Genomic DNA, 27,628 nt, shown 5'->3' with positions numbered 1-27,628 from the left:
ATGTCGCGGAAGAAAGCGGCTCGTAGCAAGGGCGGCGGCGCCGCGCCGTCCGCCGCGCTGCCCCCCGCCGCCCCGGGGGCCGGCCGTGGTGCCGCCGCCGCCCCGCGGGGCTCCGCGCCCGCCGCCCCTGAGCTGCCCCGCAACGGCGGCGCGGCGGCCGGGCGGCCCTCGCTGAGCAGCAGCGGAGAGTTCTACGACCTCGCCTTCAAGGTGCGGGGCTGCGGGGAGCGGGGCGGAGGAGGCGGGGTCCGTCGGTGCGGGGTCCGTCGGTGCGGGGTCCGTCGGTGCGGGGTCCGTCGGTGCGGGGTCCGTGCGCAGCCTTCCCGCGGCCGCCGGACAAGTTCCCGGGGATTAGGAGCGGGCAGGCATCTCCCCCGTCCCAGTGCCGGCATCTCCCCCGTCCCAGTGCCGGCATCTCCCCCGTCCCAGCCCGGTATCCCACTCCTCCGCTGCTGCTGCCTCCCGGTTCGGGGCTCTGGCGGCGGGTCTGCCCCGGCGGGGCTCCCGGAGCAGCCGGCACCGGACTCGGTGTGGGCAGCCCCTGCAGAGCCCTGGGCGGCGGGGCTGCTCCCGCGGAACTTTTGCAAGTGTGACAAAAGGCTTTCACTCAGCTAAGTTATTGTAACCTTCTGGTTCCTCTTTAACAACGTAGAAAATGCGGTTGTAAAGTGGGTGACAATATTTCTTGAGTCTCTTCGAGTCTGCTCTGGCTGCTGTTGAAATGTCTCCAGCTTGTGCCTTCTTTTAAGGGCTCAGATGGCTTCTCACCACTTCAGATTCTGGTGAGCGAGTCACAGATCAAACGTATTTGCACCCCCTTCCATCATGCGACCTGCTGCAAGCCCAGCTTGGAGCTGGCTTAGCGATTGTGGCTGAGGCTGCAGTTTAGCGCGACCCATCTGATTGCGTTTCTAACACAGATTGTTGTAACCGGGCACGGGGAATTAAGCTTTGAGAAGATGGTGTTTGCTATGGCAAGTCCAACCTTAGCACGCTGTGTTGGAGCGCTTGGTGCCTGTGGCAATCACCGTGGCCATCATGTTGTTAAGATTTGGGACATGGAGTAGGAGGCGAGGGGCATTGAAGAAGTGAATTCGGTTGGTGGTTGGTCCTGATCCGGCTGCAGTAACTGTTCAACAGCTTCCCTAAAATGGAGCTACCTCTGTGGTTGTGCTGGTCCTCGGCTCCTTGCACTCGTCTGTCCCTTCCCAGGCTGGGACTGTACCCAGGGATTGTCCCCATGGTGTGAGGATGAGCCTGATGAGGTCTCAGATAAACCCAAATGCGCTGGGGAGCCAAAACCTCTGCTAATGGTTTGGCCAGTGGCAGAGAGAAATTGCTTTGTATTCAGTTTGTTAAACTTTGCCTTACCGCTCTTCCGAGGCTCCCGAGCTCTGCCAGAGGCACTGGCCAAGGGCAAGTCCTGGGCACGGGGCCTGATCCTGACCGAGCCCTTGGTGCGAGCCTGGCCCTGGGTGCTGCTGCATGCCCCAGCTGAGGCTTGAGGGCTGCTGGGCAGGGAGAAGCTGCTTTCACAGCTCGCCTTGCTCTAGAGCAGAGCTCTGGAAAGTTTAAAAAAATCAATACTACTGTTTTGTACTGTAAATGACTTGGTTTTCACCTTTCTCTTGGCTTTGCACAGATACGTCTGTGTGCTTGCTGGCTCCCCTAAGCCCGCTGTGCCGGAGCTCAGTGCGTGTGCTGGCGTGGGAGAGCCGGCGTGGGGCTCTGTGCTGTGAGCCATGGAGCGCCGTGAGCCATGGCGCTCCGCGGCTGCATCCCGGCCGCCCGCTGCCCTCCCCAGCAGTGCCCCCCTGCCCAAAACCCAGGCACGGCCACGGCCAGGGCTGCTGCCGCCGCTGGGAGGCTGAGCTGCACAGGGCTGGTGGCGTTTGCTGCTCCTGATGGCTCCTGCATGGGTTCGGTGTGACCCAGGGCAGTGCCGGCCTTAAAACCATTTAAATTCGGTCACGGGCTAATGGCAGTGCTTTTGGGAGAGAGGGAACCCTGCCTTGGCAGCGTGAAGCCGGGCAGATCCGCGCGGGTGCAGAAGCTGCCATCGCAGCTCAGCTGTGTGTTCTGGGATGTCTCGAGGGTGGGAAGCTGTTGTCCTGCCGAGGGGAGCGGGATCGGCAGCCCCGGGCAGGCAGGAGGGCTCAGGAGGGGCTGTGGTTTGAGCAGAGGCTTTGGGGAGCTGTGTTCGGGAGCAGCTTCAGCTCTGCTGTGGTTTCTTTGTGGCGGGGAGGGTGCCTGTCCCGTCTGCACCCCGGGGGTTGCTGCTGGGTGGGGAAACTGAGGCAGGCGGCACTGGAGCTGCTCCCTCAGCATCCCCTGAGGACTGGGAGGGCAGCCGTGAGGCTGTGGGGGTCCTACTGAAGGAGTTTGCTTACAGAAGGCAGACTGCACCCCTGGGGCTGGTGTTTGTGCCACCCTGAAGTCACCCTCCCAGAAAGTGTCACCCTCCCAGAAAGTGTCACCCTCCCAGAAAGCCCCGTGCATGGCGGGTGTTTCGTGGGTGCGCTGGGCGCAGGGGGACCCTGCAGCGTTGGATCGCAGCCTGCCTCGCCTAGACGGCACCTCTGGGTTTTCAAGGGGTGTTTGTGCCCCCACAGGGGATCTGTTAAGGTCAGGAGAAGGCGTCTGCAATTCAGCCAGTGCTCAGGGACACGCGTGGTGCAGGGTGGGGATAATCCTGCTGTGGGTCCTCTCTTCTCTCCCCCAGGTCTGAGGACATCGCTTTTGGATGTGCTTTTTGTCCCTTCAAGCATGCAGGATCTGCTGCCCGCTCCCAGGATGGGGATTTGGGATGGGGATGGGTGACAGCTGTGCTGGGGCTTCCTTCCCAAAACCCAGTGTCTAACCCCCTCCCTCCCTCCCTCGCAGGTGATGCTGGTGGGTGACTCAGGGGTCGGCAAAACCTGCCTGCTGGTGCGGTTCAAAGACGGCGCTTTCCTCGCCGGCAGCTTCATTTCCACAGTTGGGATCGACTTCAGGGTAAGTGCTGGGGGGTCCTTGGCCCCTACCCGTGGCAGGTGAGTGACGGCTTTTGCAGCGGAGCCACAAAATGCTGCTCCAACAACTTAAACCCGGTCATCCTGACCCATGCCAGCTCCAGCTGGGTACCTCGGGGCTGGCCAGCTTTCTGATGGCGGTGGCAGCACCGTGGCCTCGTCATTAGGGCTTTGCACGAGGATGGGCGAGCGCGTCCTCTGCGCCAGGTCTTGGTGCAGGTAGCACTGGGGAAAATATTCGCCCAGGGAAAATATTTCCCTAAGTTGGTTTCAATGTTTATAAGAATTTGTTGCTTTTTAAAACAAAACAAACAAACGAAGCCTACACACACAAAAAAAACCCTGCAGCAACCAAGCCAAAACTGACCTAAACCAAAATCCCCTGGAAACATCCCCTGAGCACAGTTTTGGGGTGCCAAGGTGGGGGTGCGGAGCTGGGGTGACCCTGCTCGCTCTGGCAGGGGGGATACGTTGTGCCGAGGGGTCTCTGAGCTCTCAGAGAGCAACTGTTGTATTGGCAGCGACCAGAGCATCCCGGTGCCAGGAGAGCCCGAGGGCAGCGTGTCGGGGCTGTGCGGCACCAGCGAGGACAGAGGGGACAATGTGGGGAGCGAGGGGCAGAAGGGGAGACACGTCATGCCCTGCAATGCCCTGGTGTGGACAGAGCATCCTTTGCCAGGCGAGAACGTCTTGGTGTCACGGTGGTGATGGGTGGATGCGGTGAAGAGCTGGTGGTGATGCCATGTGCCGGTGTTGCATCTTCCCAACCGCCCATTCTCAGCAGATCTTGGATCTGCCCCTTTCCTGGAGGATTTCTGGGAGATGGGTGTCCCCTGTAACCCGCTATTTCAGCGGAGTGTGAACAATAACTTCGTGGTAGAGCAACAAGTGGAAGAGATGAGGTACGGCACAGAAAACCTTTAGAAATAAAGTGATGTCCTTCCCCGCAAATAGGCTTTTGGTGCAGAGCGACGCTGCGGCTGCACCAGCGTCTTGGTGAAACTGGTAAATTTAAGTCCATAATTTTATACAAAGGTAATTACGTGATATTTCAGATATTTTTAAAATGAAAAGTGTTTTATTACTGATTTGCAATGATTTATACTGAGGGCAGTCATAAAATCGTGTCACTTATTGATTAGAGCACTAAAATGACTGCTACTAAGAAGCAACTAAATTAGGGTTAATTTACTCCTGTAATAGAGCTACTAGAGCTACATAGGTTTGAAATGGGTGGGTTATACAGCAGGGAAGATCATGTGTATGCCCTGAAACTCATTATTATCATCTTCATAAGGCACTCATAATTTTGGGGGGGCCATGGAAACAGTTTTTTGATTGTACATCTCCATTTCCATTAAGATAATCCCGTTCGCAGGAGTCGTGCGATTGTGCCCCTCTCGTCGTTTGCATCGCGATGCAGATGAAGTCCCGGGGCGGTAACGCTGGAGGCTTGTGCTGGTTTTAATTTGCGTCTGTCTAAGAACGAAACTGTCACATCGTGGCTCCTTTTCTCTTTAATCCCACATTTTTTCGTGGGGTTTTCTGGGTGAAGCAAGCAGGGCTGGCTGTGACCGCGGACGGTTGTGGTCGGGGAAGGCGGTTGCTGGGTTTTTCCTGAGTTCAGCTCAGCCCATAGCAAGCACGGGGCGTTATTTCGTTGTTTGGGGCTTTCTCAGCGGGGTTTGTGGCAGCTGCTGAGCCTCGTGGTCGCCGCAGGGACGTCCCCAAGGCCGGGGCGCGCGGCAGCTGCGCTGCTGTGCACGGGCGACCTTGCTCGGCCGGGGGGACCGGGAGCTGCCAGGGGCCGGGCTGAGAGCTGCAGATGTTTGGATGGAGCTGCCCGGCTCCTGATGGGGTTCTTGGGACCCTCTGCTCCTCTCCATGCTGACTGATCTCTGCCCTGGGATGGGACGGAGCCGCGTTGGGGGGCAGCCCCCGCGCCACCCCACCGCTCTCCTCCTCCTCTCCCAGTCCACCAGTGGGCTCCCGGATCAGCCGCTCCTTTTTGAGGATGTCAAACCGTTAGACACGCAAAGCTATGGACTCTGTAGGCCTGAGCAAATGAAAATAAATAGAAATCCATTTGAAATTAATCTGGCGTTACAGTTCCTAATGGCCCCCTAGGTTTTTTCCCTCCTACTGTTTTATGTTGGGGAAAACCTCTCGAATTGTGTTTGTTTATCATTATCTCTTAAACAAAGAAGGATGTTGATCTAGATACATTTGGAAAATAAACTACTGATTCTAAGGAAATAAAGATGATCATAGTATGAAAAACATGCATCAAAATGCTGCCTCTTGGCTTCTGGCTTTGGAGGTGCCGAGTCCTTTGGCTTTTCTTCCTTTGACCATTGGCTCTACTGAGGGAGCGTCTTCAGCTCCTTGGAACACAGCAGCCCCTTCTGGGGGGGCAAACCGCCCTCCGCCTGCAGTGTCTCGGTCACAGGTGTCACCTTTGGGGTGTCCAGCCATTGCTAGATAATGATGGGCATAATTATTTCCTCCCATGAGCCGCGGTGTGGCCGGGGCTGTGCTGAGCCGCGGCACAAGGTCTTCCTCCTCCTCCCCATCACTGAGGCTGGGGAGTCCCAGCAGGTCCCTCTGCCTGGGGACAGCGGTGGGGGCAGCTCTGTCCCTGCAGATCCTCGGGGACAGGTTGTGCTTTTCTAACCTCCTACGTTAGGAGTTGCAGGGGGAAGAGTCTCCTGGAAAAGAGCAGGTTTGTCACTCGGAGGTGTGAATCCCGTTTTTCTCGGTGCTGCTGAGGGAGCCGCTTTTTGCTGTAATTTTGGGAGCACAGCAGAAACCTCAACAGAGAGGAAAGCTGTGCAGCCAGCGGCACTGCTGGCTCGTTGTAACACTGACGGGAGGAATGTCTTGCAAAGGCGAGAAACCGAAGGGAGCTGTGTGTGCCCCTCCTTGATGATCATGGAATCACAGATGGTTTGGGTCGAAGGGCCCTCCCCAGCTCCCCCAGTGCCCCCCCTGCCATGAGCAGGGACATCTGCACCAGCTCAGGTCGCTCAGAGCCCCGTCCAGCCTGGCCTGGGATGTCTCCAGGGATGGTTCAGCCACCACCTCTCTGGGAACCTGGGCCGGGCTCTCACCACCCTCGGCGGGGAGGAATTTCTTTCTTCCTTAGATCTGATCTAAATCCACCCTCTTTCAGTTTAAAGCCATTGTTGCTTGGCCTGTCACTACCCACCCTTGTCAAAAGTCCCTCTCCAGCTCCCTTGTAGGTCCCTTTAGGTACTGGCGCTGCTCTGAGGTCTCCCCGGAGCCTTCTGCAGGCTGAACAGCCCAACTCTCTCAGCCCATCCCATATCAGAGCTGCTCCAGCCTTCGCATCATCTTTGTGGCCCCCTCTGGCCTCGCTCCCCCAGGTCCGTGTCCCTCTGACGTTGGGGACCTTCTCCTGATGGCTGGTGCTCTATCCCGAGCTTTGCAGGGTCAGGCGAGTTAAGATTTTTGTTCTAATTTGACCTGAAAGAAGAAGAACATCAAAGAAAAAAAAAAAAAGGCGAGCCTTTTCTCCCTGGGCAGAGGTGCTAATGAATTTCTTTGCATAAGCAGGGAGGAGGTTTCTGTGTTAATCAGTGGGATGAAACCCTTAGGAAGTGCTTTTTTCGGTGGAGTTCAGAGCAGGGTGGGTCGTCTTTGTTATACCAAGGTGTGTAGCGGTGTCACCCCTCTCTGCCCCAAGCAGAGGGACCAAACCAGCATCCTCGAGCTGCGGGAGGAGGAGGAGGGAGCCAGCCCCGGTGCTTCAGCGCAGCTTTGGGCTTCCCGAGCAGGCACTGGGGGCAGGGGCCATTTCCCCTGAAGTTTGGGCTCCGGTGTCTCCCGATTTGCAGCAGGAAGGGTTTGTGCGGGTTGTCACCCCGCGGGGACCCGCAGCCGCCAGCCCGGCCCCCCGGCCCCGCTCTCTGCTCCAGCCCTGGCCGTGCCGCAGTTAATCTGCCGCTGCGACGGCTGCTGCGCGCTGGAAATCAAAGCTGTCACTTGTGACCCTGAGCGCTAAGGACTTTTGATTACAGCCAGCCCTGCGCTGCTCTGAGGGCGCAATCAGCGGTGTATAATATGTTTGGGATTTTTTTTTTTTTTTGCATAAGAGATTTGTTGCATCTCTGTTTATTTTTTTTTTTAGCATGCGTGCGTGTGCACCTTCTGTTGGCAGAACAGCAGCAGCTGCTGCCTCGCTCGGCGGGAGGGACGCAAAAAGCTTCGCTCTGGTTGTGCAGGGTGTGCAAACGAACGCTGGCCAGGGTCTGGATTTGAAAAGTCTGGTCCTGGGTGTCCGTGTGCTGGGGGGAGGAGGTGTGGACGTCCCCGCAGCCCTGCCCGGGGCGATGCTCCGGGGCAGGGTCGGTGCCACCCGCAGCCACGTGGCAGCCGAGGGCTGGCTCTGACCCAGGCGGCCGGCACCGAGCGTCAGCGGCGCTAATTGTCTGAGGGATCAATCTGGAAAAAGCGGGAGGGGATCCGCTTAGGCCAGAAGAAAGAAATGGAAATAAATTAATTCCAGCATGTCTTTCTGTACAAAATTAGCCCTGGCCGTCGGAGGGAAGGGGCTCTGGGCGGCGAGCAGGGTGTTCAGTCTCTCCGGTTCACACGCTCGGCCGTGTGGCACGGCAGGACGGGCAGGGATGCCGGCGTGCCCGCCTCGGGTCTGCATTTCCAGCAGCTCTTTGTTTGAAACCGACTGGTTCTGCATCTCCTACCGCTGTATGAATTTTAATAGAAGCCAGCAGCTGATTTCATACTGTTGCGTTTCTCACTGTTAAGGAAAGCCGGGCTAAATTTGCCCAGAGGAGCTTTCCTGCGGTGCTTCCCATCCCTTCTGCCTGGTTTCGGGGCAGACAAGGTGCCGTAAGGACCAGATGCCGTCGGGACCCGGTGCTGCCCGAACGCGGCAGTGGGTGAGGCAGGTCCCGGGAGCTGGCGCAGGGAGGCCGGGCTCTGTTAGCCAAAACACGCATTCATTTGATCGATTTATGTCAATTCTGACTCTTAGGACAAGAGGTTCTAGAGAACTCTAGAGAGCTGCTGCTGTTTGCTGTTCTCCACTCCCAGGACGGGCTCTCAGGGGAGAAAATAGCCGTTTTTCCTGGGAAACCGAGCCCTGCTTTGCTTTCAGCTGCTGCTCTCCTCTTTGCAGAGGGACCGAGCTTTGCAGCCCGTCATTTGCATGCAGGGGCTCAGTTGCCAAGAGATGCTGCGAGCAGCACCCGTGGCGGCTGCACCCGCTTTCTCGCAGCTGCTAGTATTTTATTCATGTTTCTTTGGCTCCCGCGTTGGAAAAATAATAAACCCTCCTCAGTGCACTCCAGTTCTGCGGCACACCGGTAAGCTGCAAACACCCGTGTGCTGGCAGTAATCCCAGCGGACGACAGGCTCGATTCCCGCCTTGGGGAAAGCAAAAAGAGATAAGATTAATGTCTTCAGATCTGAGAAGTGCTTGAGTTGCTCTTTAAATGAGTGGCTGGAGCAGCCTTGAGATGCTGAGCCTGGTTAAGAAAGCTCTTAACCGCTTTTCAGGGTGATGTGAAGGTACCTGGGGGCTCTCCCACCCCGCGGTGCCTGGGAAATGCCACCCAGAACAGGTGGTGTGTTTAATCCAGGGGTGACGTGTTGCATCCATTTCAGCTGACGGCGAGTGCTGGGGCCGTGGGGTGTCGTGGGGGGGACGCTGGATTCTCCCAGGTGTTACGCTGGGTCCGCTCCTGGTGCCGGGGCCTGCGAGGGAGCGTTTTACGGCCAATAAAACATTTAAATGGGTCTAGAGTTGGTCTAAATGGCGTGAATATTTAATGGAATACATTTGGCTTAATTTCACTTTCATCTTTTATTTGTGCTGAAATACTGAATTCAGCTGTGCAGAGCTGGGTTCTTCTTTGAAAGCGGAGGGGGGTGGCTGAGGTGCGGGGATGGGGGTCGGGGTGGCTCTGCCCCCCTGTGCCACCTCCACTGCCACCCCCCTGCTGGGGGCATGTCGGGGCATCCCTGCCCCATGGCTCTCACCTTGCTCAGCCCCTCGGGTACTTCCAAGCCCTCGCTGCCTTCCCAAAGAGCCAGTTTCCTCCTTGCATCTGGCACAAAATTGTCCCCCTTTGGGGAAGGAAAAAGAATTCTTTAAAAAAGGAGAAAACAATCCAAACAATCCTTTCTGAGTGAATCGCAACCATGTTTACAGGGGAAGGAGCCACAGCACGGTGTGTCTGAGCAGTTGTCCACTTGTCCTTGGCTGGTGATGGGGACACACATGCTGGTTCCTGTGGCAATGGGGAATTCAAGGACCGAGGGTTTATTCACCTGCAGAACCCTCGGAAGCAAAGTATTTTGTTGGCGGCGTTGACCTGAGGGTGGGCGATGGATGGGAGGAGCAGGGGGAGCCCTGAGGAGGAGGAGGGTGGTGGGAGAAGCACAGGGAGCTGTGGGATTCCTGCATGGGGCAACGCAGGTGGCACCTTGGGGACATCCCTGCGGCGGTGCCTGCGCCTGGCTCGGCGCTGTGCCAGGCCATCGTGTGCCCACGGCGGAGCCGGGGCGCTGCTCGGCTGCACTGTACGGCTCCCGGCCCCAGCGGTGACACCGCGGTGCTGCTGGCTCCGCTGCCGGCTCCGGCGCAGAGCCGCCAAACTGTCACCGCGGTGCTGCGGTCCCCAGAGCCACCGAGCCGCCGCTGCTCTCCCCGCGAGGAGTCGCTCCTGCCGCTTTGTTTGTCTAACAGGGGCATGCATCATGTTTAATCCTGGCTAAGCACCGAGCCGTTGCCTTGAAGGATTGCAGAACCTCTCAAAAGCAACAGCAAACATTTCTTCTCTATGCCTGCACTGGAAAAAATATTTCTCCCTGATGGTAACTTATACGCCTTGGGAGGTTGTGCTCCTTCAGCTTTAATGGGTGATGCCCAGTGCCCTGGTCCATGGCTGTCCCAGGGCGAGGAGAAGCCTGACGGGTGTCCGGGGTCTCGGTGATGCTTTGGGGCTTCAGCCTGGGGACGCTGTTGGGGTGACAGACACGGTGGGTCTGGGGTGGGCGCTGCTGCAGGCAGCTCAGCCCGCAGGAAAGGTGGTGAGACTGGCAGCGTTTTTCTGAGGATGCACCTGGTCCCATTGTGAACATCTGGACAGGTTTTGTTTCATTTCGTGTGGGTTTTTTTAACATTTAATTTATCGAAAGGAAAGAGTGGCGAGGAGCCGTGCCCAGCTGCATCCACGCAACTAAACCTGCCTGGGTTGGATGCCACGAAGCCACCCGCGGTGAGCCGGGACCTCGCCGGCCCTCGTTCGCCCGTCTGCGTCTTGGGCTGTTTCCTCCCCCTGGCCCCGCCGCGATGTCCCCGCGCCCGGTGACACGCTGGGCAAATGGAGCCTTTGGCTTTTCCAGCTTTGCTTGCGCGGGCGTTGTCACGGCAACCGCGCGGCCACCCCCCCTCGCCCGCCCGGCGAACGCCTCATCCGACGTGGCCGTTTGATGGCATTAACGTGGTTATATAGCCAAGAGCCGCCAAACCGCCGCCGTGTGCCGTATGCGCCCGCGGTGCGGTGGGCACGGGGGGCAGAGGAGGTGTGGGGGGTCCTGCTGCTCCTCGTTAGCGATAACGAAGCTGAACCAACCCTGGCTCCCGGTACTGTTCCCACCAGTGAGAGCTGCTGGCATCGGCACTGCTGTGCCTGTTGCTCTCAACCATGAAACAATCCCTGTTAATGGCTTTTTTTTCCCCAAAGCTAAGCGCAGAGGCTGCTGGAGGTGTCCACGGATCCCCAGCCACCCTGGGGAGCACAGAGCCCACTGGCCAGGACCTTGCTCGTCTGTTTGGTCAGCGATGCTGAATTTGGCCCAAATTGCCGGGGTTTGCTTCCCCTGTGCCGCTCGACGGCAGCGGGTCCAGCCGGCGCCTCCGTGCCTTGCCGCTTCCTCGGGGCCAGTGACTAAGAAAAACACAACCGCGGGGCTGGATGAATAATTCAACCCAGTCTCGTTGTGGGGGAGTTTGAAGCGAAGACCCTTTCTGGGCATCTCCTTGTCGGGGGGCTGGTCCCTGGATGAGCATCCGTCTTGCAGCGGGGACTCGGTGCCCCGGCGGTGCACGTCAGTCCGGTCCCTTTGCTGGGTGCGCTGGGAGCCCTTCCCGCTGCCCGTGCAGCACAGATGGTTGGGCTTTGATTTGTTTTATTATTTTTTTTCCCCAGTGTTAAGCACGCTCGACTCTCGGGAGCTGCAGGGAAGGTTGTGGTTACAGGGGGACGGCATCGTTTCCCGTGTGACCGCGTGCTCCCCCTCCTGCCCCACCGGCTGCAGAGCCCCTGTGGTCTCACCGCTTTCCGCATCGCCCTGTGCACCACACGTCTCAGCGGAAATGCCGGGGGATTGTTGCTACTCTCAGCGTCAATTTTTAGAGCTCAGCGCCGGTTTTGGCGATGCCGCCAGCCAGCCCACACAGCCCTGAGCAGCACCAGCCTTGGGGAAGGGCTGGTGGCTCTGCCGGGCTGGTGGGGACGTGGCTTCCCAGGGGTGAGCCCGCCGTGCCGTGTGTGATCTGCCGCGAGGGACAAGCACTCCCGGGCCTGGGCTCTGTGCCTGCCGTGGTTTTCCCAAAGGGACCGGCTCCTGCAGCATCACCCGGCTCCGGGATGCGGGATGTGCACAAAAATCAAAGAGCAGTGCCGGCCGTGGTCCTGCCTGCTGCGGCGCTGACAAACCTCCGAGAGCAAACCCAGAGCCCTTGGTTTAGTTGGGGCCGAGGAGGTGAACTTGCAAAGCCGGGTCCCGCGGCGATGGGGGTGCAGCTGTGCCCCTTCGAGCCGCAGCTCCGCGAGGTGGCTCGAGCAGAGATCAGCAGGTGGGATTGCAGCTCAGCCTGAACTTTCTTAAATGCGTTAACATGTGCGCTTCTAAACGTGCATGAATTAATGTGAGAAGTGCTTGACAATGCCTAAAATAACTTTGTTCCCGAGCAAGCGTTAGTGCGTGACAGATGTTTTTCCCTCCTGAATAATGCACACGTGAGGCGGAGTTGCTCCTGGCAGCCCCGCGGGGCACGGCTTGGGGAGCAGCAGAGAGCGGTGCAGCGCGGCGGCACCGACTGGGCGCCGATTCACGGGGATCAGCCCCACGGGTTGGTGCAGAGGTTGGAATCCTTTCCTGCAGACCCGGCTGCTCCGGCCTGGGCTAACGGCTGCGGTTTGGCTTTCAAGGGGTGTCCCTGGTGCAACAAAACAGTCACGGCGGCTGCGGGTGGGTTTTGGTTCAGGTTTTTTTGCACAAAAGGTTTGCAAGTGCCTGAGTCTTGCAGCAGCACGGTCTGCCCTGTGCTCCCAGCCCCGCCGTGCCCTGCCAGCCCCAGGGTGAGGGGACCGCAGCCTGTCTCCCCAAAACCTGCAGGGATGCGGGTGCTGTGGGGGCTCCCGGCTCGTTTTGGTGGGATGCTGAGGGATCAGCTCCCATTTTGGAGCAGCTGGGGGTGCTCTGGGTAGGCTGGGGCAGAACCAGTCCCAGCAGCTTAATAGACTTGTGGAGACTTCAGAAAATCTCATTATAGTGGTTCAGTCACTCTCTTTTCCCCGAATCCTTTGAAGGATTCGGCTGGGCTTAGTTTTGCTGCTTTGCAAGAACATGACTTTCGAGAGCTGTCTGCCTTATCTGCGGGTGAACGATGTGTGTGTTTGTGTATGTGATAAAAAGCTACAGATCCATTTGTCAGGTCTTTGGGGTTTTTTAAATTTTTTTTTTAGGGATGAGAAGTGCTATTTAATAATGCTGTTTGCAATGTCGTCTGCAGAAGATGCTCGGTTGCTGCCAGATGCTGCTGGGGTGTTTGCTGTTGGATATTCAGACCTGATTTTTTTTTTTTTTTTTTTTAATTGGATTGCAAATTTTTCTGTGAAACTTTGGGCAAGTTTCCATCCCTTCAGGTGCCAGCCCTCCCAGATGAAGAAGGCTGGCTGTGCCTCTGGCACAGTTGCAGTTACAGCTAATTGCAGGTACAGCTAATTGTGCGCACCGGAGTGGCCGGAGCGTTTCTCAGCAGCATCTTCCTCCAGGCAAAGCGACCCTGCTGCCCCAGGAAAGCTGAGTTTTGTAGCCGGGATCGTACTGAGGGCAGACGGGGCTGCCCAGAGGCTGGTTTTGCAGCTCAGAAACCAAATTATCGTTTCATTCAGACTGGGGTAGGCTACTTCTGACACAGGGACTGGCTGCTTCAACAGGAAAACTGATGCAAGGCTTTATCCGCCCCCCGGAGCAGAGTAAACAATTCTGTGTATAATGGCAATTGATGACCCATTTTTCATTCTCACAGCATTGACAGCCGCTGTGTTTGCTGTAAATGAGAAATGGTATCGCGATGAACACTCTGTAGAGATTCCTGTTCTGCTTTGCAGTGCAGTGTGTCCTTGATGAAGAAAATGAAGATAAATATGTTGAGCGCCACATTACTTATTCTCAGTATTGGCACTCATCTGCGTGAGCCATCTCTGCCCCCTTTTGTTTCCAAGGCTTCCTGGTTTGGAAGTAAGCATGGATATTTTTAAAAATATCTCTCCTATTATAAACTAGAAAAAAAAAAAGAGATGGAAGGGGTGAGTGATGCAGCCCAGGGTGGTGGGGGAGCTGCCGCACACCGGGGGCTCCATCCGCGCCAGGACCCGGCGTGCACGGGGAACCGCGGGGACGCGCAGCCGTTCTGCTGGCTTGGCTTTTCGGTCGCTGGCTCTGGGGCGGCTGCGGCAGATCCCGTCCTGTGGATATCGAAGGGTGGAAAACCCAGTTTCTCTGGCTGCCCATGGGGATGGGGACATCTAAAAACCTCCCATGGTCGTGTCTCCTGCCTGTTGGGATGAGCCTGGGCAGCCCTGTTGGGCTTAGAAGCATCAATAAGTTGCACCAGGGGGGGTTGAGGTTGGATCTGGGGAACAATTTCTTCCCCAAAGGGCTGTGGGGCATTGGAACGGGCTGCCCAGGGCAGTGCTGGAGTCACCATCCCTGGAGGGGTTGGACAGACGGACATGAGGTTCTCAGGGACACGGGGCAGTGCCGGGGATGGGGGAACGGGTGGACTTGATGAGCTTGAGGGTCTTTTCCAACCAAAATGATTCTGTGATTCTAGTAGTCTGAATCTTGTCTGTTTGCGCCTCCTTTGAGGGACAGTCCCCGTGATCGTCCCGGCTCAGATGGAGCAGCCCGGCTGGGGAGGGGACACGTCACCCCCCCGGTCCCGCTCCTTTCCCCCCAGGCCACCAGCGCCAGGAGCCGGCTGGCTGCAGGATGCTGAGATGCAGAGCATGACTTTATTTTAAAATAGATGATCCTAACCAGATCCTCTTAGCCCTAATCTCTCCCTAAGACAGGATTCTCTACTTCTTGCCAGAAAAACCTTTTATGTGCAGACTGATGTGAATATGAGACGATAACTCACTAATTCTTCCGTGTGTCTGCTCTCACAAGAGCCTTGACTCTTATCTCCTGGGGGGCTGGCAGCCAGGGAGATGTTAATTGTGCTTTAATGCAGCGTACGTGGCTCATGGCAAAGGCTGTTGCTGCAGACACCCCGTGGTGTCCGGTGGGTGCAGCGGGGTGCGGGCAGGGGCTCTGCAGGGCACACAGGGGGTGACACCGCGTTGGGGACATTGCTATAGGACAGAGCTTGCGGCTTCTCTCCTGTGTGTGGGGCAGGTTGTGCCCTGGCCAGGACCTGGCGTGCAGGGGGAGAGAGGACGCGGCGGGGTGACCCCCAAAGAAGGAGGCGAGAGGTGAGGGGGTGGCTCTGGCGGCAGAGCGGATCTGAAGCGTCGTCTGCTCAAGGTGTCGCGTTAATCTGCTTGTTGCGGAGTCTGCTGTGGAACTGAGCAGTGAGCGCTGACACGTGCTGCTTTCCGAAAGGATCTTGGCGGCGTGGATGGGTGGTGGCCCTGGAGCATCCCTGCCACGGGCTGGAGAGCGCAAGTCCTGGGGAAAAAAAAAAAATAAGGCAAAAGTTTCTATTTTTAGCTGCAGGGTGCAAACGCACGGTGCTGCCGAGGAAATTCATCACCGGCCCTGGGAGGTGAATGGTTGGGTTTTCTCTCGGAGCAGATTCATGGGATGAGGTGTGGCGGGGTGCGCTGGCGGTCCGGGGTGTCCCCAGGACGCGTGCGGGGGCCGCAGGGCACTGCGCCGCCGGCGGCACAGCAGCTGCTCCGTAGCCGAGGAAGAGGAGGATCACTGAAGATGTTTCCCAGTGTCTGGGCACCATCCAGCGGGACGCGGCACGTCTGTGGGGACTGCATCCAGCCACCCCACGGCACAGCCCCGTGTCCCTGCTCTTCAATGGGCTCCAGCGTCAGGCTGTTCCCTGCCCTCTCTTGCAGGGATGGTGCTTCTGAACTGTTTTCCCCCAGCTGGGGCCGCTGGCTGGCTGGGTTCTCCGCCGAGGTGCCGTGTGGCCGGGCTGTGGCAGCCGTGTGGCCGGGAGGGACGTGTGCGCTGCCCGTGACCCGGCGAGGGGCCGTTACAGCTGTGGCCGCTTGCACAGAGTTGAGAGCTCGGCGCTGCTCGTGTTGCTGTGGTGTCTGCTCGCCATCTCTGAATGGCTGAAACTTCAGTGCTTGCCCCTGGTTACTGTTTATCTGGCTGAACAGATCTCAATTTCGGAAGCGCAGATCCCTGCGCGGTATCGGCCGCCCACTCTCTTCCCATTCATTACCCCCAGCAGAAATAACAAGAGGTTTTAAACCAGCTGCTTCCAGGGCAGTTTTTCCAATAGAAGCTCTGGGGCAGGGTTTGCTGCACCAGCCTTGGGCACAACCGTGTGCCCGCGGCATCGTGCCGGCTGCGGAGCTCTGTGCCGGCTGCGGAGCTCCGTGCCGGGCGGGCAGAGCCGAAACCTGCCGGGGCTCAACCAGGAGGCGTCTGTGGAGCGACACACGGTGCGAAGCCCGTGCCGAGAGCAGGGCCTGCAGCACCTCGGAGCAAAAGCACCACAGGCGAGAAGCAGAGGGGACCTTCCTCTTCCTCCTCTAGAGCAGCTCATGTTTTCTAATTTATGGCTGCACTAGGAAAGCGAGTGCTGGATCCCAATGAAACATCTCTTCCAGGCTGCAAGCAAACAGCTTTTTTTTTTTTTCTCCATTTTCTCATTTTCAGTCTCGAAAATCACCCAATTTGGCTGCTTTAATTTTGAGAGGCCAGGTTTTTAGAGAACTGCTTGTGCTGAGGGAGCAAAGCGGAGGGACTGCTGTCCGAGCCCTGACCTTGGCCCGGGGCTGGGCTGTCCCCAGCTGGGCTGTCCCCGTCCCCGCTCGGGCTGCGGTGGCTGCAGGAGATGCTGAGCCGCCAGCACCCGCTCGCTGGCAGCGGCACGCGCGCCCGTGGGAAAACTTCAGGGTTTTAATGAGCAAATTTAATGCAGTGTCCTGCTGTTTCGGGCAGATTTCCATATCGATCCTTAGTCTATTTTTGCAGCTGCTTTCGGAGGTGGCGTTTACTTGTCTGGCTGCTCTGGCTCCGTCACAACCGCGTCCCGGCTCCTCTCGGCACAGCAGCTTTGGTGCTTGGGGAGGTGGGGGCTCCGCAGGCTTTGCTGAGTGGGGATTGGGATCCGGGTCGTGCCTCGGCGGGGGCTGGGGTCCCCCGGCGTCCCCTCAGCCAGCTCACCCTGCCGTGCTGCTGGGTTCCTCCTGCCTTCATCAAAATAAAGGGTGCCCCGATCTGTCACCCGGTGCCCGTGCGCTGCCGAGCGGTGACGGGGACCTGCAGCCCCCCCGGCCCTGCTGGCGCATGATGCCGCAGCCCTAACGAGGTTTGCTGGGCGGCTGCGCCGTCGGTCCTGCAGCAGAGCCGTTACGGCCGCTAATTAACACAGCCGGTGGCCCAGCCGCCTTCGGTCAGGCTGACGTACACTCTGTAGTGCCATTTTTTCCCCTTTCTGCAGGAGCTCCCCCCAGGTCAGCCGCAGGGGCTGCCCCCAAAGCACACTGATAACGGAGACGGTGATGACACAGTGGGACGCAGCGAGTTAATCCACATATCCAATTTAATTTTTAAGGCTTTAATTAATGAGCTAATGCGCGGAAAACATGGGGAGCGGCCAGGTTGTCGTGCAGTTGCTGACCCCGGGTTACGGTGCAGCCGTCACCGCCACAGGCGCAGGTGTCCGGGTAGGCTGGGATGTGCCGGTGGCTCCTGGTGCAGTTCATCGGCACCGTGGGGACCCCGGAGACCGACAGACCCGAGAGCAGCGCCGGGGCACCTTGGTTTGGGTGTGAGCGTCGTCCGTTATGGGGTGCATGTTTTGGGGAGCAACGCATTGTCATTGCTGCTCATGCCGTGTCGCTGGGACGGGATTGTGCCGGGGCTGCAGCCGACGGGGCCGCTGGTGTGTTGATAATGCTGCTCTTAATTGAGGACCATCTGCACTTGGTAATTTAATTTTTCCTGCATCTGCAAGGTTCCAACTTTATTTATGTGAGGTCCTGAGAATTATTTAACTTACGGGCATCATGTTCCTCCAACAAAGGCACTCCAGGCATTCCACTGCAGCCCCTGCTAGGAGGTATTTTAATAACATTGCCAAAGCCCCATGAAAAAGAATACATAAAAACTGAAATTGCGAAGGGCAGCAACAGAACTGAGTTGCGGGGACGGCTTTCGTGCCTGCTCCTGCTGTGAGCATCACCTCTGCTCTATTAAACTAGGCAAGAACAAGCCCTGAGCAGCACAGCCCTGCTCGTTGAGCCCAGACCTGGCAGCGCATTTTGTGTCTCAGTGCATTGACACACGTCGTCTTTTGTCTTTGGATGCCTATTAGTCATTACACCCCCAGCTATGCCTTTGAAGGGCTGTGAGTGTGGAATTGAGCTGGAAAAAATAATAATAATTGGAAGCTGAAAAGTCTATTAGCCGTGGTAGGGGGGAAGAGTTTTCCTCCCCTACCGCTCCTCCCACCTTCTGCTTGGCTTCTTCACCGCCATTTTGCAGCTGCCCCATGCTCGGGGGCGGGCAGGGATGCGGGCAGGGATGCGGGCAGGGATGCGGGCAGGGATGCGGGCAGGAGCTGCTACTCTGGATGGCTCTGTGTCTCCTGCCCGCAGGTGCATCTCTGCAAATACTCGCCCTGAAACGCGGCTGTTCCACACCGAAACCCCGGGGAATCCATTTTTTTCCCCAGCTCAGTCCCGACAGCACCTGTGTCCACTTACAGACTTTAATTAGGTTTAAGCTTTTCCCCCTCCTAAAATGTAGGCCAGTGGTAATTAGTGTGAATCCTGCTGCTGCCACCTTCAGTTTTAATTAAGCTCCTGAAGGAGAGGTCGATGCAGGAGGTGCAGTGCCGGAGCTTCAGCTTTTTCGGCTGCTCACCGGATGCTTTGTGGTGGCTCTGGCTCGGCTGGTCCCTGCTCAGGGCCGGGGCCGTGTCCACCCTCCCTCCCGCTGGTGGTGGCCGGTCGCGCTGGGGACGTGGCCGTGTCCCCGGGCACAGCTGTCCCCCGGCACCTGCTCTCCGCCGAGCCGTCGTTGCTGGTGGCTGCGCAGGGAAGGGCACTGGTTTGGTGCATATTTTGTTATGAAGCTCCTGTCGTCATCCATCACACCAAGTGTCCTCGTCCCCTCCGAGGGCTGGCGGTGCCTGTGCCAAGATCCAGAGCAGCCGGGGCCATTGGGGCAGCACTGAGTGTTTTCCTTCCCGCAGCTCCCGGCACGGCGTCCTCAGCGCAGGCCGTGGCAGGTGGCGTCGGCAGCCGGTGCCACCGGCCGGGGACGGCGTTTGGATGAGCATCGTGCCAGTGCGGAGCCCGGGGCTCCCAGCCGTGTGGGATGTGCCGGTGCCTCTGCTGCGGCACCGGGACAGGGCTGGTGGTAGGAGCTGGGGCTTTGGAGAGCAAACATCGCGGAAACTGGATCTTCTGCAGAAGGGAAACCTGCCCCGTCTCCCCCGCAGAATGGACACCCGGCAGCGTGGTTCTCCGGCTGCTGGGATGACGGCGAAGACACAGCTCCCCTGCTCGGATTTTCTCAGCACCGTGTCTGGAGGCACTGGGGCCGGGGGGCACCTCGTGGCAGGGGGACCCCCGGCTTTGAGCCCTTCGAGCCTTCAGCAGCCCCAGTTGCTTGTCCTGGGTTGAGCCCTGGCCCCGTGCGTGCGGCACGGTGAGCCATCCCGAGCCCCCAGCCAGTTCCTTGAGCCCTTTTTGGCTCCCCAGCCCGGCTGCCTATTTTTACCGCTCCCGGGCTGTGAATCACTCCGCTCCCTCATCTCAGTCGCTGCCTTTGAAGGTATTTATAAACCACGATCATCTCCCCTGCGCCTGCTTTAGCAGACTGGGTAAATTTAGCGCTCTGGCTCATTCCTGCGCTCTCCTCCCGTCCATACCCTCGCTGTTCGGCGAGCGTGGATGTGCAGGAGCAGAGATGCTCCTTCAGACCTAATGAAAAGCATCAAACGGGCGCTGCAGAGCCCCAGCAGCTCTGTCCTGGCGGGGGGATGCTGGGTGCCGGCATCGCGAGGTGCCTGGTGCTGAGCGATGTGGGACATGCAGGGATGGCCCTTGGCACGTGTGTGTCACCATTTGCCTGGGGGGGTTGGTGGCACCGGAGCTGGTGTTGTGACCGGCGCCAGGAGGTGACCTGGGGCAGAGAAATGGGATTTAAATCGGGTATCACTGGAGTGGCTGCCCCATCCTGCTGGTGCACTGTTCCCTGGCGATGTTTTCATCACGTCCTACTGATTACTGTGCTAATTTCTGTGGATTGAGCAGGGAAATTAATCTCTTCTCTGCTCCTTCCCCTGGGAGTGCTGGATCATTAGACTTGGGTTTTATTAACTCTCTGTTCCTCACCTCTTTTTTCGCCCTCTCTTTCAGAACAAGGTGCTGACAGTGGATGGGGTGAAGGTGAAGCTGCAGGTACGTCCCCACGGCCCCACAGCAGCTCCCTCGCCCCACCCGGGTGTTTGGGGCTGTGCAAAGCCCCTCAGCAGAGGAGCGCCCCAGAAGTGGTTCCCCCGACTCCGTCTTTGCCCGGGACGGCGTTACGAGCCCCTATGGCTGCTCCAGCCCCCCAAGTCCCGACCATTTCTCTGAGCCCTTAGCCCAGAGCTCAGTAACAACATTAGCGCTGATCTTCCCCCGACAGCAGCGTGGCACTCTGCAAACGTATTGCTGCATTAAAAACTGATAAATTAAATTAGCAGGTCCCCACGCATCCATCTGCTGGATGGATTTTCTGATTAAGGGACATGTCGGGAACCCTTTGCCACGCACCATCGTCTCCATGCACTGCAGAGTGAGGAAGTGCTGCTTCAATATTTATTGCGCTTGTCATTTTTCCTATTTACTGTCCCTAGAAGTAAAAGGCTGAAGCAGGTTCCTGGGCTCACGCTGCGCCGGGGGCTTTGGTGCTGGTTTTGGTGCAGGGCGGGGGGCTCGGCCTGCGTGGCAGCAGGTCATGGCTGACCCCCCCGCTCCCATCTGCCTTCCAGATCTGGGACACGGCCGGGCAGGAGCGGTTCCGCAGCGTCACCCACGCCTACTACCGGGATGCCCACGGTAAGAACCGCTTCTTGGGGTGGGGGGGAACCCCAAATCCTGTCCCTCTGGCTCCTAAGGGCCCTGACCCGCAGCTCTGGGGCGGGTGGATCAGGAACCACCAGAGTGGTTTCCCCGTAGGAAGCAGCTGCCGTGGATGGAGGAGCCTCTGTGTGTCGAGGTGCAAACAGCGCGTGTCTAAGGCATGGGTTTAAGTGTAGAATCACAGGATCGTTTTGGTTGGGAAGGACCTTTAAGATCATTGAGGCCAATCCTAACCTAACTCTAGCACTACCCCATGTCCTGAGAACCTCATGTCCGTCTGTCCAGCCCCTCCAGGGATGGTGACTCCAGCACTGCCCTGGGCAGCCTGTTCCAATGCCCCACAGCCCTTTGGGGAAGAAATTGTTCCCCAGATCCAACCTCAACCTCCCCTGGCGCAACTTGAGGCTGTTTCCTCATCCTGTCGCTTGTTACTTGGGAGCCCGTTGCTTTATATTTCACAGCAGGGACCTCAGCGATGCTGTTACGTGACAGGCAGGGGGGTGGGTGCTGTCTCGGTGACACGGTGCCTTGGGGACTCGGGGACCTCCGAGCCGTGTGCTCTGCTTGGCCGCGCTCCTGCACGGCACCGGCGCTAACGCACCGTCCCTCTCTCCACAGCCCTGCTCCTGCTCTACGATGTCACCAACAAAGCGTCGTTTGACAACATCCAGGTACGGCAGCACCGCGGGTCCCGTGTGCGCTGGGCTGGGTCGCGGCTGCGGGTCGGCCCGGGGGTCCGTGCTGCAGGGGATGTGCGTTGGAGACGAGAACCGTGAGCGATTCTGCAAGGGCTGCGGGTGATGCCAAGCGCCTGTCTGACCGTGGGCCTGCTGTGGGGACACACAGAGAAGGTTTTTCCTTTCGTAGCAAATAAAAGAGGTGATGGATTCACTTATCCAGCATATTAACACCCTGAGAACTTGCTCTGATAAATGAGCACAGGCAAAACCAAGCAAGGGGCTCCCTCACCTCCCCTGCACCTCGGGGCCCCGGTGGGTCAGACTTGGGGGGCGCGTTGCTCCCACCCGCCTCGGTGCCAAACCCGGGCAGGGGTGAGGGTCCCGCTGTGGGCGCAGGGGGAATGCTGCCCGTGGGTTTGCTGCTGCGGGGGGCAAGAGGACCTGGCCCCGGTGTCCCCTCACCTCCCCAGACCCAGGTGGCTGCTGGGGGCCGCCCACGCCAGCAGAGCACAGTGAACCCAGGAGCAATTAGCCCTGAATGAACAGGACGTAATTGCTCGTGTCCCGGACTCGCGGTACACGGTGTGCATCTGTGGCGAGCAGGCTGTGCGCCCACAAAAACACCCTGTTTGACGGTGCCGGGGGGGCCATGCTGGCCTGAACACCCCGGCGTGGGGAGCGGGGGGGCTGTGATCTGCCACACTGGCTCTGGGGGGGTCCTGCCCCCCCAATCCTGCCGGCCCTGGGTGCCTGGGGCTGTCCCTGCTCTGGAGCATCCTTTTGTCAGCGGCCCTGGCACGAGATGGAGAATCGCTTGTAGGTTTTGCTCTGCTGGGTAACACAGCCCCATCTGCAGCATCAGCTCTCCTGTCCCCATGGGGACACGGCGGGGACGGCTGCAGAGGGACATCCATGGGGCACACGTGGCCCTGGCGGGGAGGAACGAGCACCCAGGACGATTGCAAAGTGCTGGAAAGAGGGATGGAGGGGGAGCGGTGCCAGAAGGGAGCCCAGGAGTTTGCCAGGGTGAGGGAGCATCCCTTGGACCAGCCTGTCCATGGACCTGAGCACCCTGAGCCCAGCCTGGGTGTCACAGGGTCCTGGTGCTGCGTCCGTGTGCACTGGGCTCCCGCTCAGATCCTGAATTGTTCCCTGTTTCCCTGCCCGGCAGGGGGTTGATGGTGCTGGAGCGGGGCTCGCCCGGCATTGCCGTGGGCACGGCGTGGGGCAGGGGCTGCGGCAGCGCTGCCCGCCCGGCAGGCAGCAAGCGGCCGCTCGCACCGCGGGGTCAGGGATTACAGGGAATTAGGGCAGGTTTGATTAGATTAGGCTGGATTAGAGGGCAGGGAAAGCAGCCCGTGGCGCGGGGAGGCAGGTTCAGCTGCTGGCTCAGCATGCTTGGTACACACAAGACACAGCATGGGGGACGTCCCCAAGCAAACCCTCGGCTTTGTCCTCCAAAAGGAGGTTTAGTCTTAATGTCCCAACCAGGGGGGAATCTGGGTTAAAATCCCACAAGGGGCTGTGCTCAGGCGGAGCGGGCAGCAGGGCTGGCAGGCTGCTCTTACCCACGGGAATCGGTCAGCGGGCGAAGCGGGGTGCCGGGCACAGCGGGTCCCCAGAGCGCAGTGGCACCCGCGGGCTCGGTGACACCCCAGGACACCTGCCCGTCCACAGGGCTCCCCGGGACCGGGTGTCCCCAGGGTCGCCGGCCGGTTTCTCCTGCCGAGCCGCGGGGAAGGCAGCAGCTCCTGTCCCAGGGATCGGCTCCTGCCCTGCACAGCCCGGGCTCTGAGCTGGGCTTTGTGTTTTGCTTCCAAGCCCCAGCCACCTCCTCCCTGTGCCCAAGTGGAGCCCCGCAGCATCGCCCGGGGACGGCACCGTTTCCCACGGAGGGTGCACGGTGTCCAGGACCGGGGCAGCCCCCACTCTCCCCCTCCTCCTCCCGGCACTGTTGCTCACCCTCTCCCTGGCTGTCTCCCTCCAGGCTTGGCTGACAGAGATCCATGAATACGCACAGCAAGATGTGGTCCTCATGTTACTAGGAAACAAGGTGAGCCTGGCCCCATGGCTTTGCCAGAGCCTCCTCTTCCTCCCCTGACGGCCCCGCGATGGAGCTGTGGGCAGGGGAGCCGGGAGGGTGTAGGGGAGGTGGGGGTTGCCCACTGCAGACCTCCCAGATCACCCCAGATTGCTCTTCACCGTTCCTGTTGGCAGGTGGATTCAGCCCAGGACAGAGTGGTGAAAAGGGAAGATGGAGAAAAACTAGCCAAGGTACGTGATGCGTCTGTCTGCTGCAGCGGAATCAGCTGTTATGTGCTCTGACCGGGGATGTGCGCGTACAACCTGTACTGGGTGATGTGCACTAGTTAAACGGGTAACTGGGGACCGGTCTGACCCAAAAGCCGCCTTGGGAGCACTTTGCTTTTCTTCCCTTCTCTTGCTCTCCTCTTCCTCCTCATCTGCTCTTCTTCCTCTAAGCTTCCACTAATATTTTCTATGCCCTCAAAAATTATATCTGAAGCTGTGTAAGAAACGCCTGAGCTGTGAACCCTGCTCGGCTCTTCCTGCCCCCACAGCAGAGCTCCCGTGCCAGGGCAGGGTGTGAGCTCCTGTGGTGACACCGAGCCCCGGGGACACTCCGGGTGACATTTCTGACGCCGGTGTCTCTCGTCCCACAGGAGTACGGAGTGCCCTTCATGGAGACCAGCGCCAAAAGTGGCCTCAACGTTGACTTAGCGTTCACAGCCATCGCAAAGTAAGTGACCGGTGCGGCGGCCGCGTCTGGCACTGTCACCCACCTTTCCGTTCCCTGGGCCCCCACCTGCAGCTCCTGTGCTGCAAGGACTTGCCATAGAATCACAGAATCAGTTTGGTTGGAAAAGCCCCTCAGGATCATCAAGTCCAACTGTTTCCCCACCCCCGGCACTGCCCCATGTCCTGAGAACCTCATGTCCGTCTGTCCAACCCCTCCAGGGATGGTGACTCCAGCACTGCCCTGGGCAGCCTGTTCCAATGCCCCACAGCCCTTTGGGGAAGAAATTGTTCCCAGATCCAACCTCAGCCTCCCCGGCACAGCCTGAAGCCATCTCCTCTCATCCTATTACTTGTAACTTGGGAGAAGAGACTCGCACGAGATACTAAACCTCCCCCGATGAGAGATTTTGTAACCCGTGAGCTCAAGCCGAGCTCAGCTGAGCGGGGCCGGGCAGCGCAGGCAGGACGGTCACGGTTTTCCCCTCCCGCAGGGAGCTGAAGCACAGGTCCATGAAGCTGCCCAACGAGCCCAAATTCAAGCTCCACGACTACGTGAAGAAAGAAGTGAGAGGCTCGGGCTGCTGCCGGTCCTAACGCGCTCGGTGCGTCTGTACAGAGACTCACGCCCCGTGTCTGTGTGCCGCGCGCTCTCCTCGTGGCTGGTGTGTGCATGTCTGTCTGTCCTGTCCGTGTCTGCTGGAAAGCCGAGCCAAGACGTGGGGAATGGAAGCAGCAGCAGAACGAGCTCTCTGGGCGCCAGCCCCCGGCGCGTCCCTCGGCACTGCCAGCCCCTCCGCCTCCCCCCACTCGCAGCCCCTGGGCCCCAGGGGGCGTTTGGGGGTCTGGGGTCCCAGCATCGCTCCTGCCTGGACAGGCGGCAGACACGTCTGTCTCTGCCTGTTCAGCAGCACCCGGGATGTTACAAGGCTGCTTTAACATTCGTGACCAAGGGGAACAAACGCCCTCTCCCCACCAAACATCTGGGTAGGAAAAAGTCCCAAATTCCCTTTTTCTTTCCCCATATACCTGGAATGCAGCTGTTGGGAACCCTGGCCTGGGGCACACAGGACTTGTTTTCAAGTCAACGATTTTTGTGGTTGCTTACATATGTCTGTCCATTTTCCTGCGGTTTAACACACCTCCGCAATGAAGGTTTCTCCTCTTCCCTGCCGAAGACAAGAGCTTCGCTGTCTGTTGAGTGAGCTCCTGCTGACCCGTCCGTTGTACAGAGGTTCCTGAACGTTTATCTGTTCGGTAAAGGCTTCGGTTCTCTTACTGCCGCCGTTTCTAGTACTTTGAGAAGAAATCTGATGTATTGCAGCTTATTCTAACTACCTTCATGTAAGTGTGATAGCATTTTTAGACTGCAACAATGCTTTGATATCTTCAAAGTTCTCTCGGGACAGCTCTTTCTGTTCACTGCAGACAGCTGGGGGGCTGCTGGAGGCATCGATTTCACAGCTTTCAGATGCTCTGCCAGCTCTCTTCAATGGACTCCTCACCCCTTTGCTCTGTGTCAGGCATTTGGCTTTTTTTTTTTTTTTGAAAAGCTGCACTTCTAAGTACAAATTTGAATTTGGATCAAGTGTTTGGCCTTTGGCAATTTTCTTCTTTGAAATTTCGTCTGTGCGATACCAGGTGCCCACTGCACTGAACCTCCTTGCACTGCCCTAAATGGGCCAATTTGAAAAAAAACCAACCCAAGCCAAGCAGCAGCTCTCAGGGGTGGGTTCGGATGCCCCTGCCCCTCATTTTGCCAGGGCAGCAGCTCCAGCACCACGTTCCTGCCCCGCACAAGGACCATCCGCATCTCCGTGCAGGATTCAGGCGAGGGCTCCTCAGAGCTGTAAAATTAGCAGCAACTGCTTGAAGTGGGTCCAGCATAATAGCAGTATAAAAGAGGATCCTAAAGTAAACCTACTGCAGACAGAGCATTTTTTCCTAAACGGCTTTTTAGGTAGAAATAGGTCTTTGAGCTGTCTGATTTAAATCTTGGCATGGCAGGCAGGCCCCTTGCACCCCCCTCAGCAAGCACTCTCTTAAGACGTCTTTGCAAGTAGCAACAGAACACAGGGAGGCTCTGGAAGCTACTCGAGCATTGTCAAGAAACATGCAGGAATCCGTAAAATTCCCTGTTTTCGTGCTGCTTTGGTGAGCTTCACTCTGCTCCTTGCCTGGCATCTCCTACATGAAGCTGCTTCTCTTAGAGCTGCCACTGTTCTCACTGGGCTGTGCAGCTCACATGTGCTGAGGTTAAGGAAAGAGGGAGGGGGATTTTCTCTAGCCCTGAGCTTGCCAAGGACCAGTGCTCTGGGATCTCAGCCCCAGAAGCTACAGGGAGCTCCCTAAACTCAAAAATAAGCAGTTTTCTTCATGCTCCCATCCTTGCCTCTTCCCTACAGGGCAGGAGAGCCTTGCATTGTGCTGTCTTGAAAAAAAAAAAAAAAAAAACCTGATAATACTTAACTCCTTCAGTGTGGGACCAAAACAGATTTAAAATCTAATTTAAATAAGATATATATGCTGCCCTTTGGAGTACTTTAAATACGCCTCTTGGGAGTTAACACTGCTACAGGAGAGACATCACAACTGAATTTGTGGTATTAGACCTAAACTTTAAGCCTGACTCAGCCCCGGTCTCCCCCCATCCCTGCTCACTGACCTGGCCCTAAGCTCTTCCTCAGACTCTTCTATGGCATCTTCTTACAAGGGCCTTTACTGCCGCCAAGCGACAAGGAATTAATTGTTCAGTGCATTCAAACAAGCCAGAGGACTCGGCATTACAAGCAACTTCTTATTTTTGCTGGCTCTTGTTTACAGCTTTTGTTTCATTCCTGTTAATAAAATTTTTTAATAATCTTTGTGGCTACAATGTTATTTTGATTATTGTCTAACATACACATCGGTACTGTTAAATCATTTAAATAGTTTGGCTCATTCTTGAACCCATCTAGATCCTCCCATCACCCACATGGGCTCAGGCACTCCAGTGCACCCAGCAAGAATTAAAGGGAGCTGGGTTGAGCTAAGCTGCAGCTCAAGTTCTAGATGCTCTGGTTCTCTTAAAGTGAACAGTAATAACAGAAATGCACTGCTGGGTGCCCAAATGCAAAATTTCAAGTCTGTCTGTGGTTCTACATGCCACTCATGGGACTCATGAAAAACAGAAGCAAAGGAAGTCTTTAGAAAACTTTATTAATAAGCTGTAACATTGCCAAAATATAGAAGCCAAAGTGGAGCTAGAGCAGCAAACTAAGAATTACAAGGCTGAACTTGATTTGAGGCTGGGGAAAGACCATTACCCAAGCAACTTGTTGTATTCCAAAGAGTCACTTTGCATCAAAGATTTCAAGATTTAAATTAATCATCCACCTAATCTAGCGCTGGGGTTCATTCATATAGTGAGAACTGTGAATTCTCTCAGTTCTTCACACAACTGCAACCACCAGCTGCCAGGAGGTTTCCTCCCAACTACTGCATGTGGTACAAGTCCATGACTTTTGATTTTTTTTGTACTTCGGGCAGTTCTGCAGCTGCTTCTTTGTGCTCTAAAAACTGCCAAGAAACAGCAGCAGCTTCTCCAGGTGACACAGCAAGCCCGGAGAACACGTTTTTCAGCCGCACCCCT

The 27,628-nt window shown here is 57.5% G+C and overlaps 1 protein-coding gene across 1 annotated transcript; it reads left to right on the top strand.

Annotated features, from left to right (window-relative positions):
• Nucleotides 1-26,859, top strand: RAB26 (RAB26, member RAS oncogene family). The gene is made up of 9 exons (XM_065644675.1): nucleotides 1-210; nucleotides 2,884-2,994; nucleotides 19,856-19,897; nucleotides 20,473-20,539; nucleotides 21,182-21,234; nucleotides 23,231-23,296; nucleotides 23,461-23,517; nucleotides 23,925-24,001; nucleotides 24,492-26,859. The coding sequence occupies exons 1-9, from the start codon at nucleotides 1-3 to the stop codon at nucleotides 24,592-24,594; spliced, it is 786 nt and encodes a 261-aa protein (XP_065500747.1). The 3' UTR covers nucleotides 24,595-26,859.
• The last annotated feature ends 769 nt before the right edge of the window (nucleotides 26,860-27,628 follow it).

Source organism: Caloenas nicobarica, chromosome 14, assembly GCF_036013445.1.
Source record: "Caloenas nicobarica isolate bCalNic1 chromosome 14, bCalNic1.hap1, whole genome shotgun sequence".
In the NCBI taxonomy this organism is placed as follows: domain Eukaryota; kingdom Metazoa; phylum Chordata; class Aves; order Columbiformes; family Columbidae; genus Caloenas; species Caloenas nicobarica.
Note: the sequence above shows the minus strand (reverse complement) of the source record. Positions and strands in the feature narration are given on the sequence as shown.

Bases quoted from the DNA above. Each gene is read 5' to 3' on its own strand.
- RAB26 (XM_065644675.1), top strand. From the start codon at position 1: ATGTCGCGGAAGAAAGCGGCTCGTAGCAAGGGCGGCGGCGCCGCGCCG. The intron at 211-2,883 runs GTGCGGGGCTGC...CCTCCCTCGCAG, and splicing joins TCTACGACCTCGCCTTCAAG to GTGATGCTGGTGGGTGACTC. The intron at 23,518-23,924 runs GTACGTGATGCG...CTCGTCCCACAG, and splicing joins ATGGAGAAAAACTAGCCAAG to GAGTACGGAGTGCCCTTCAT.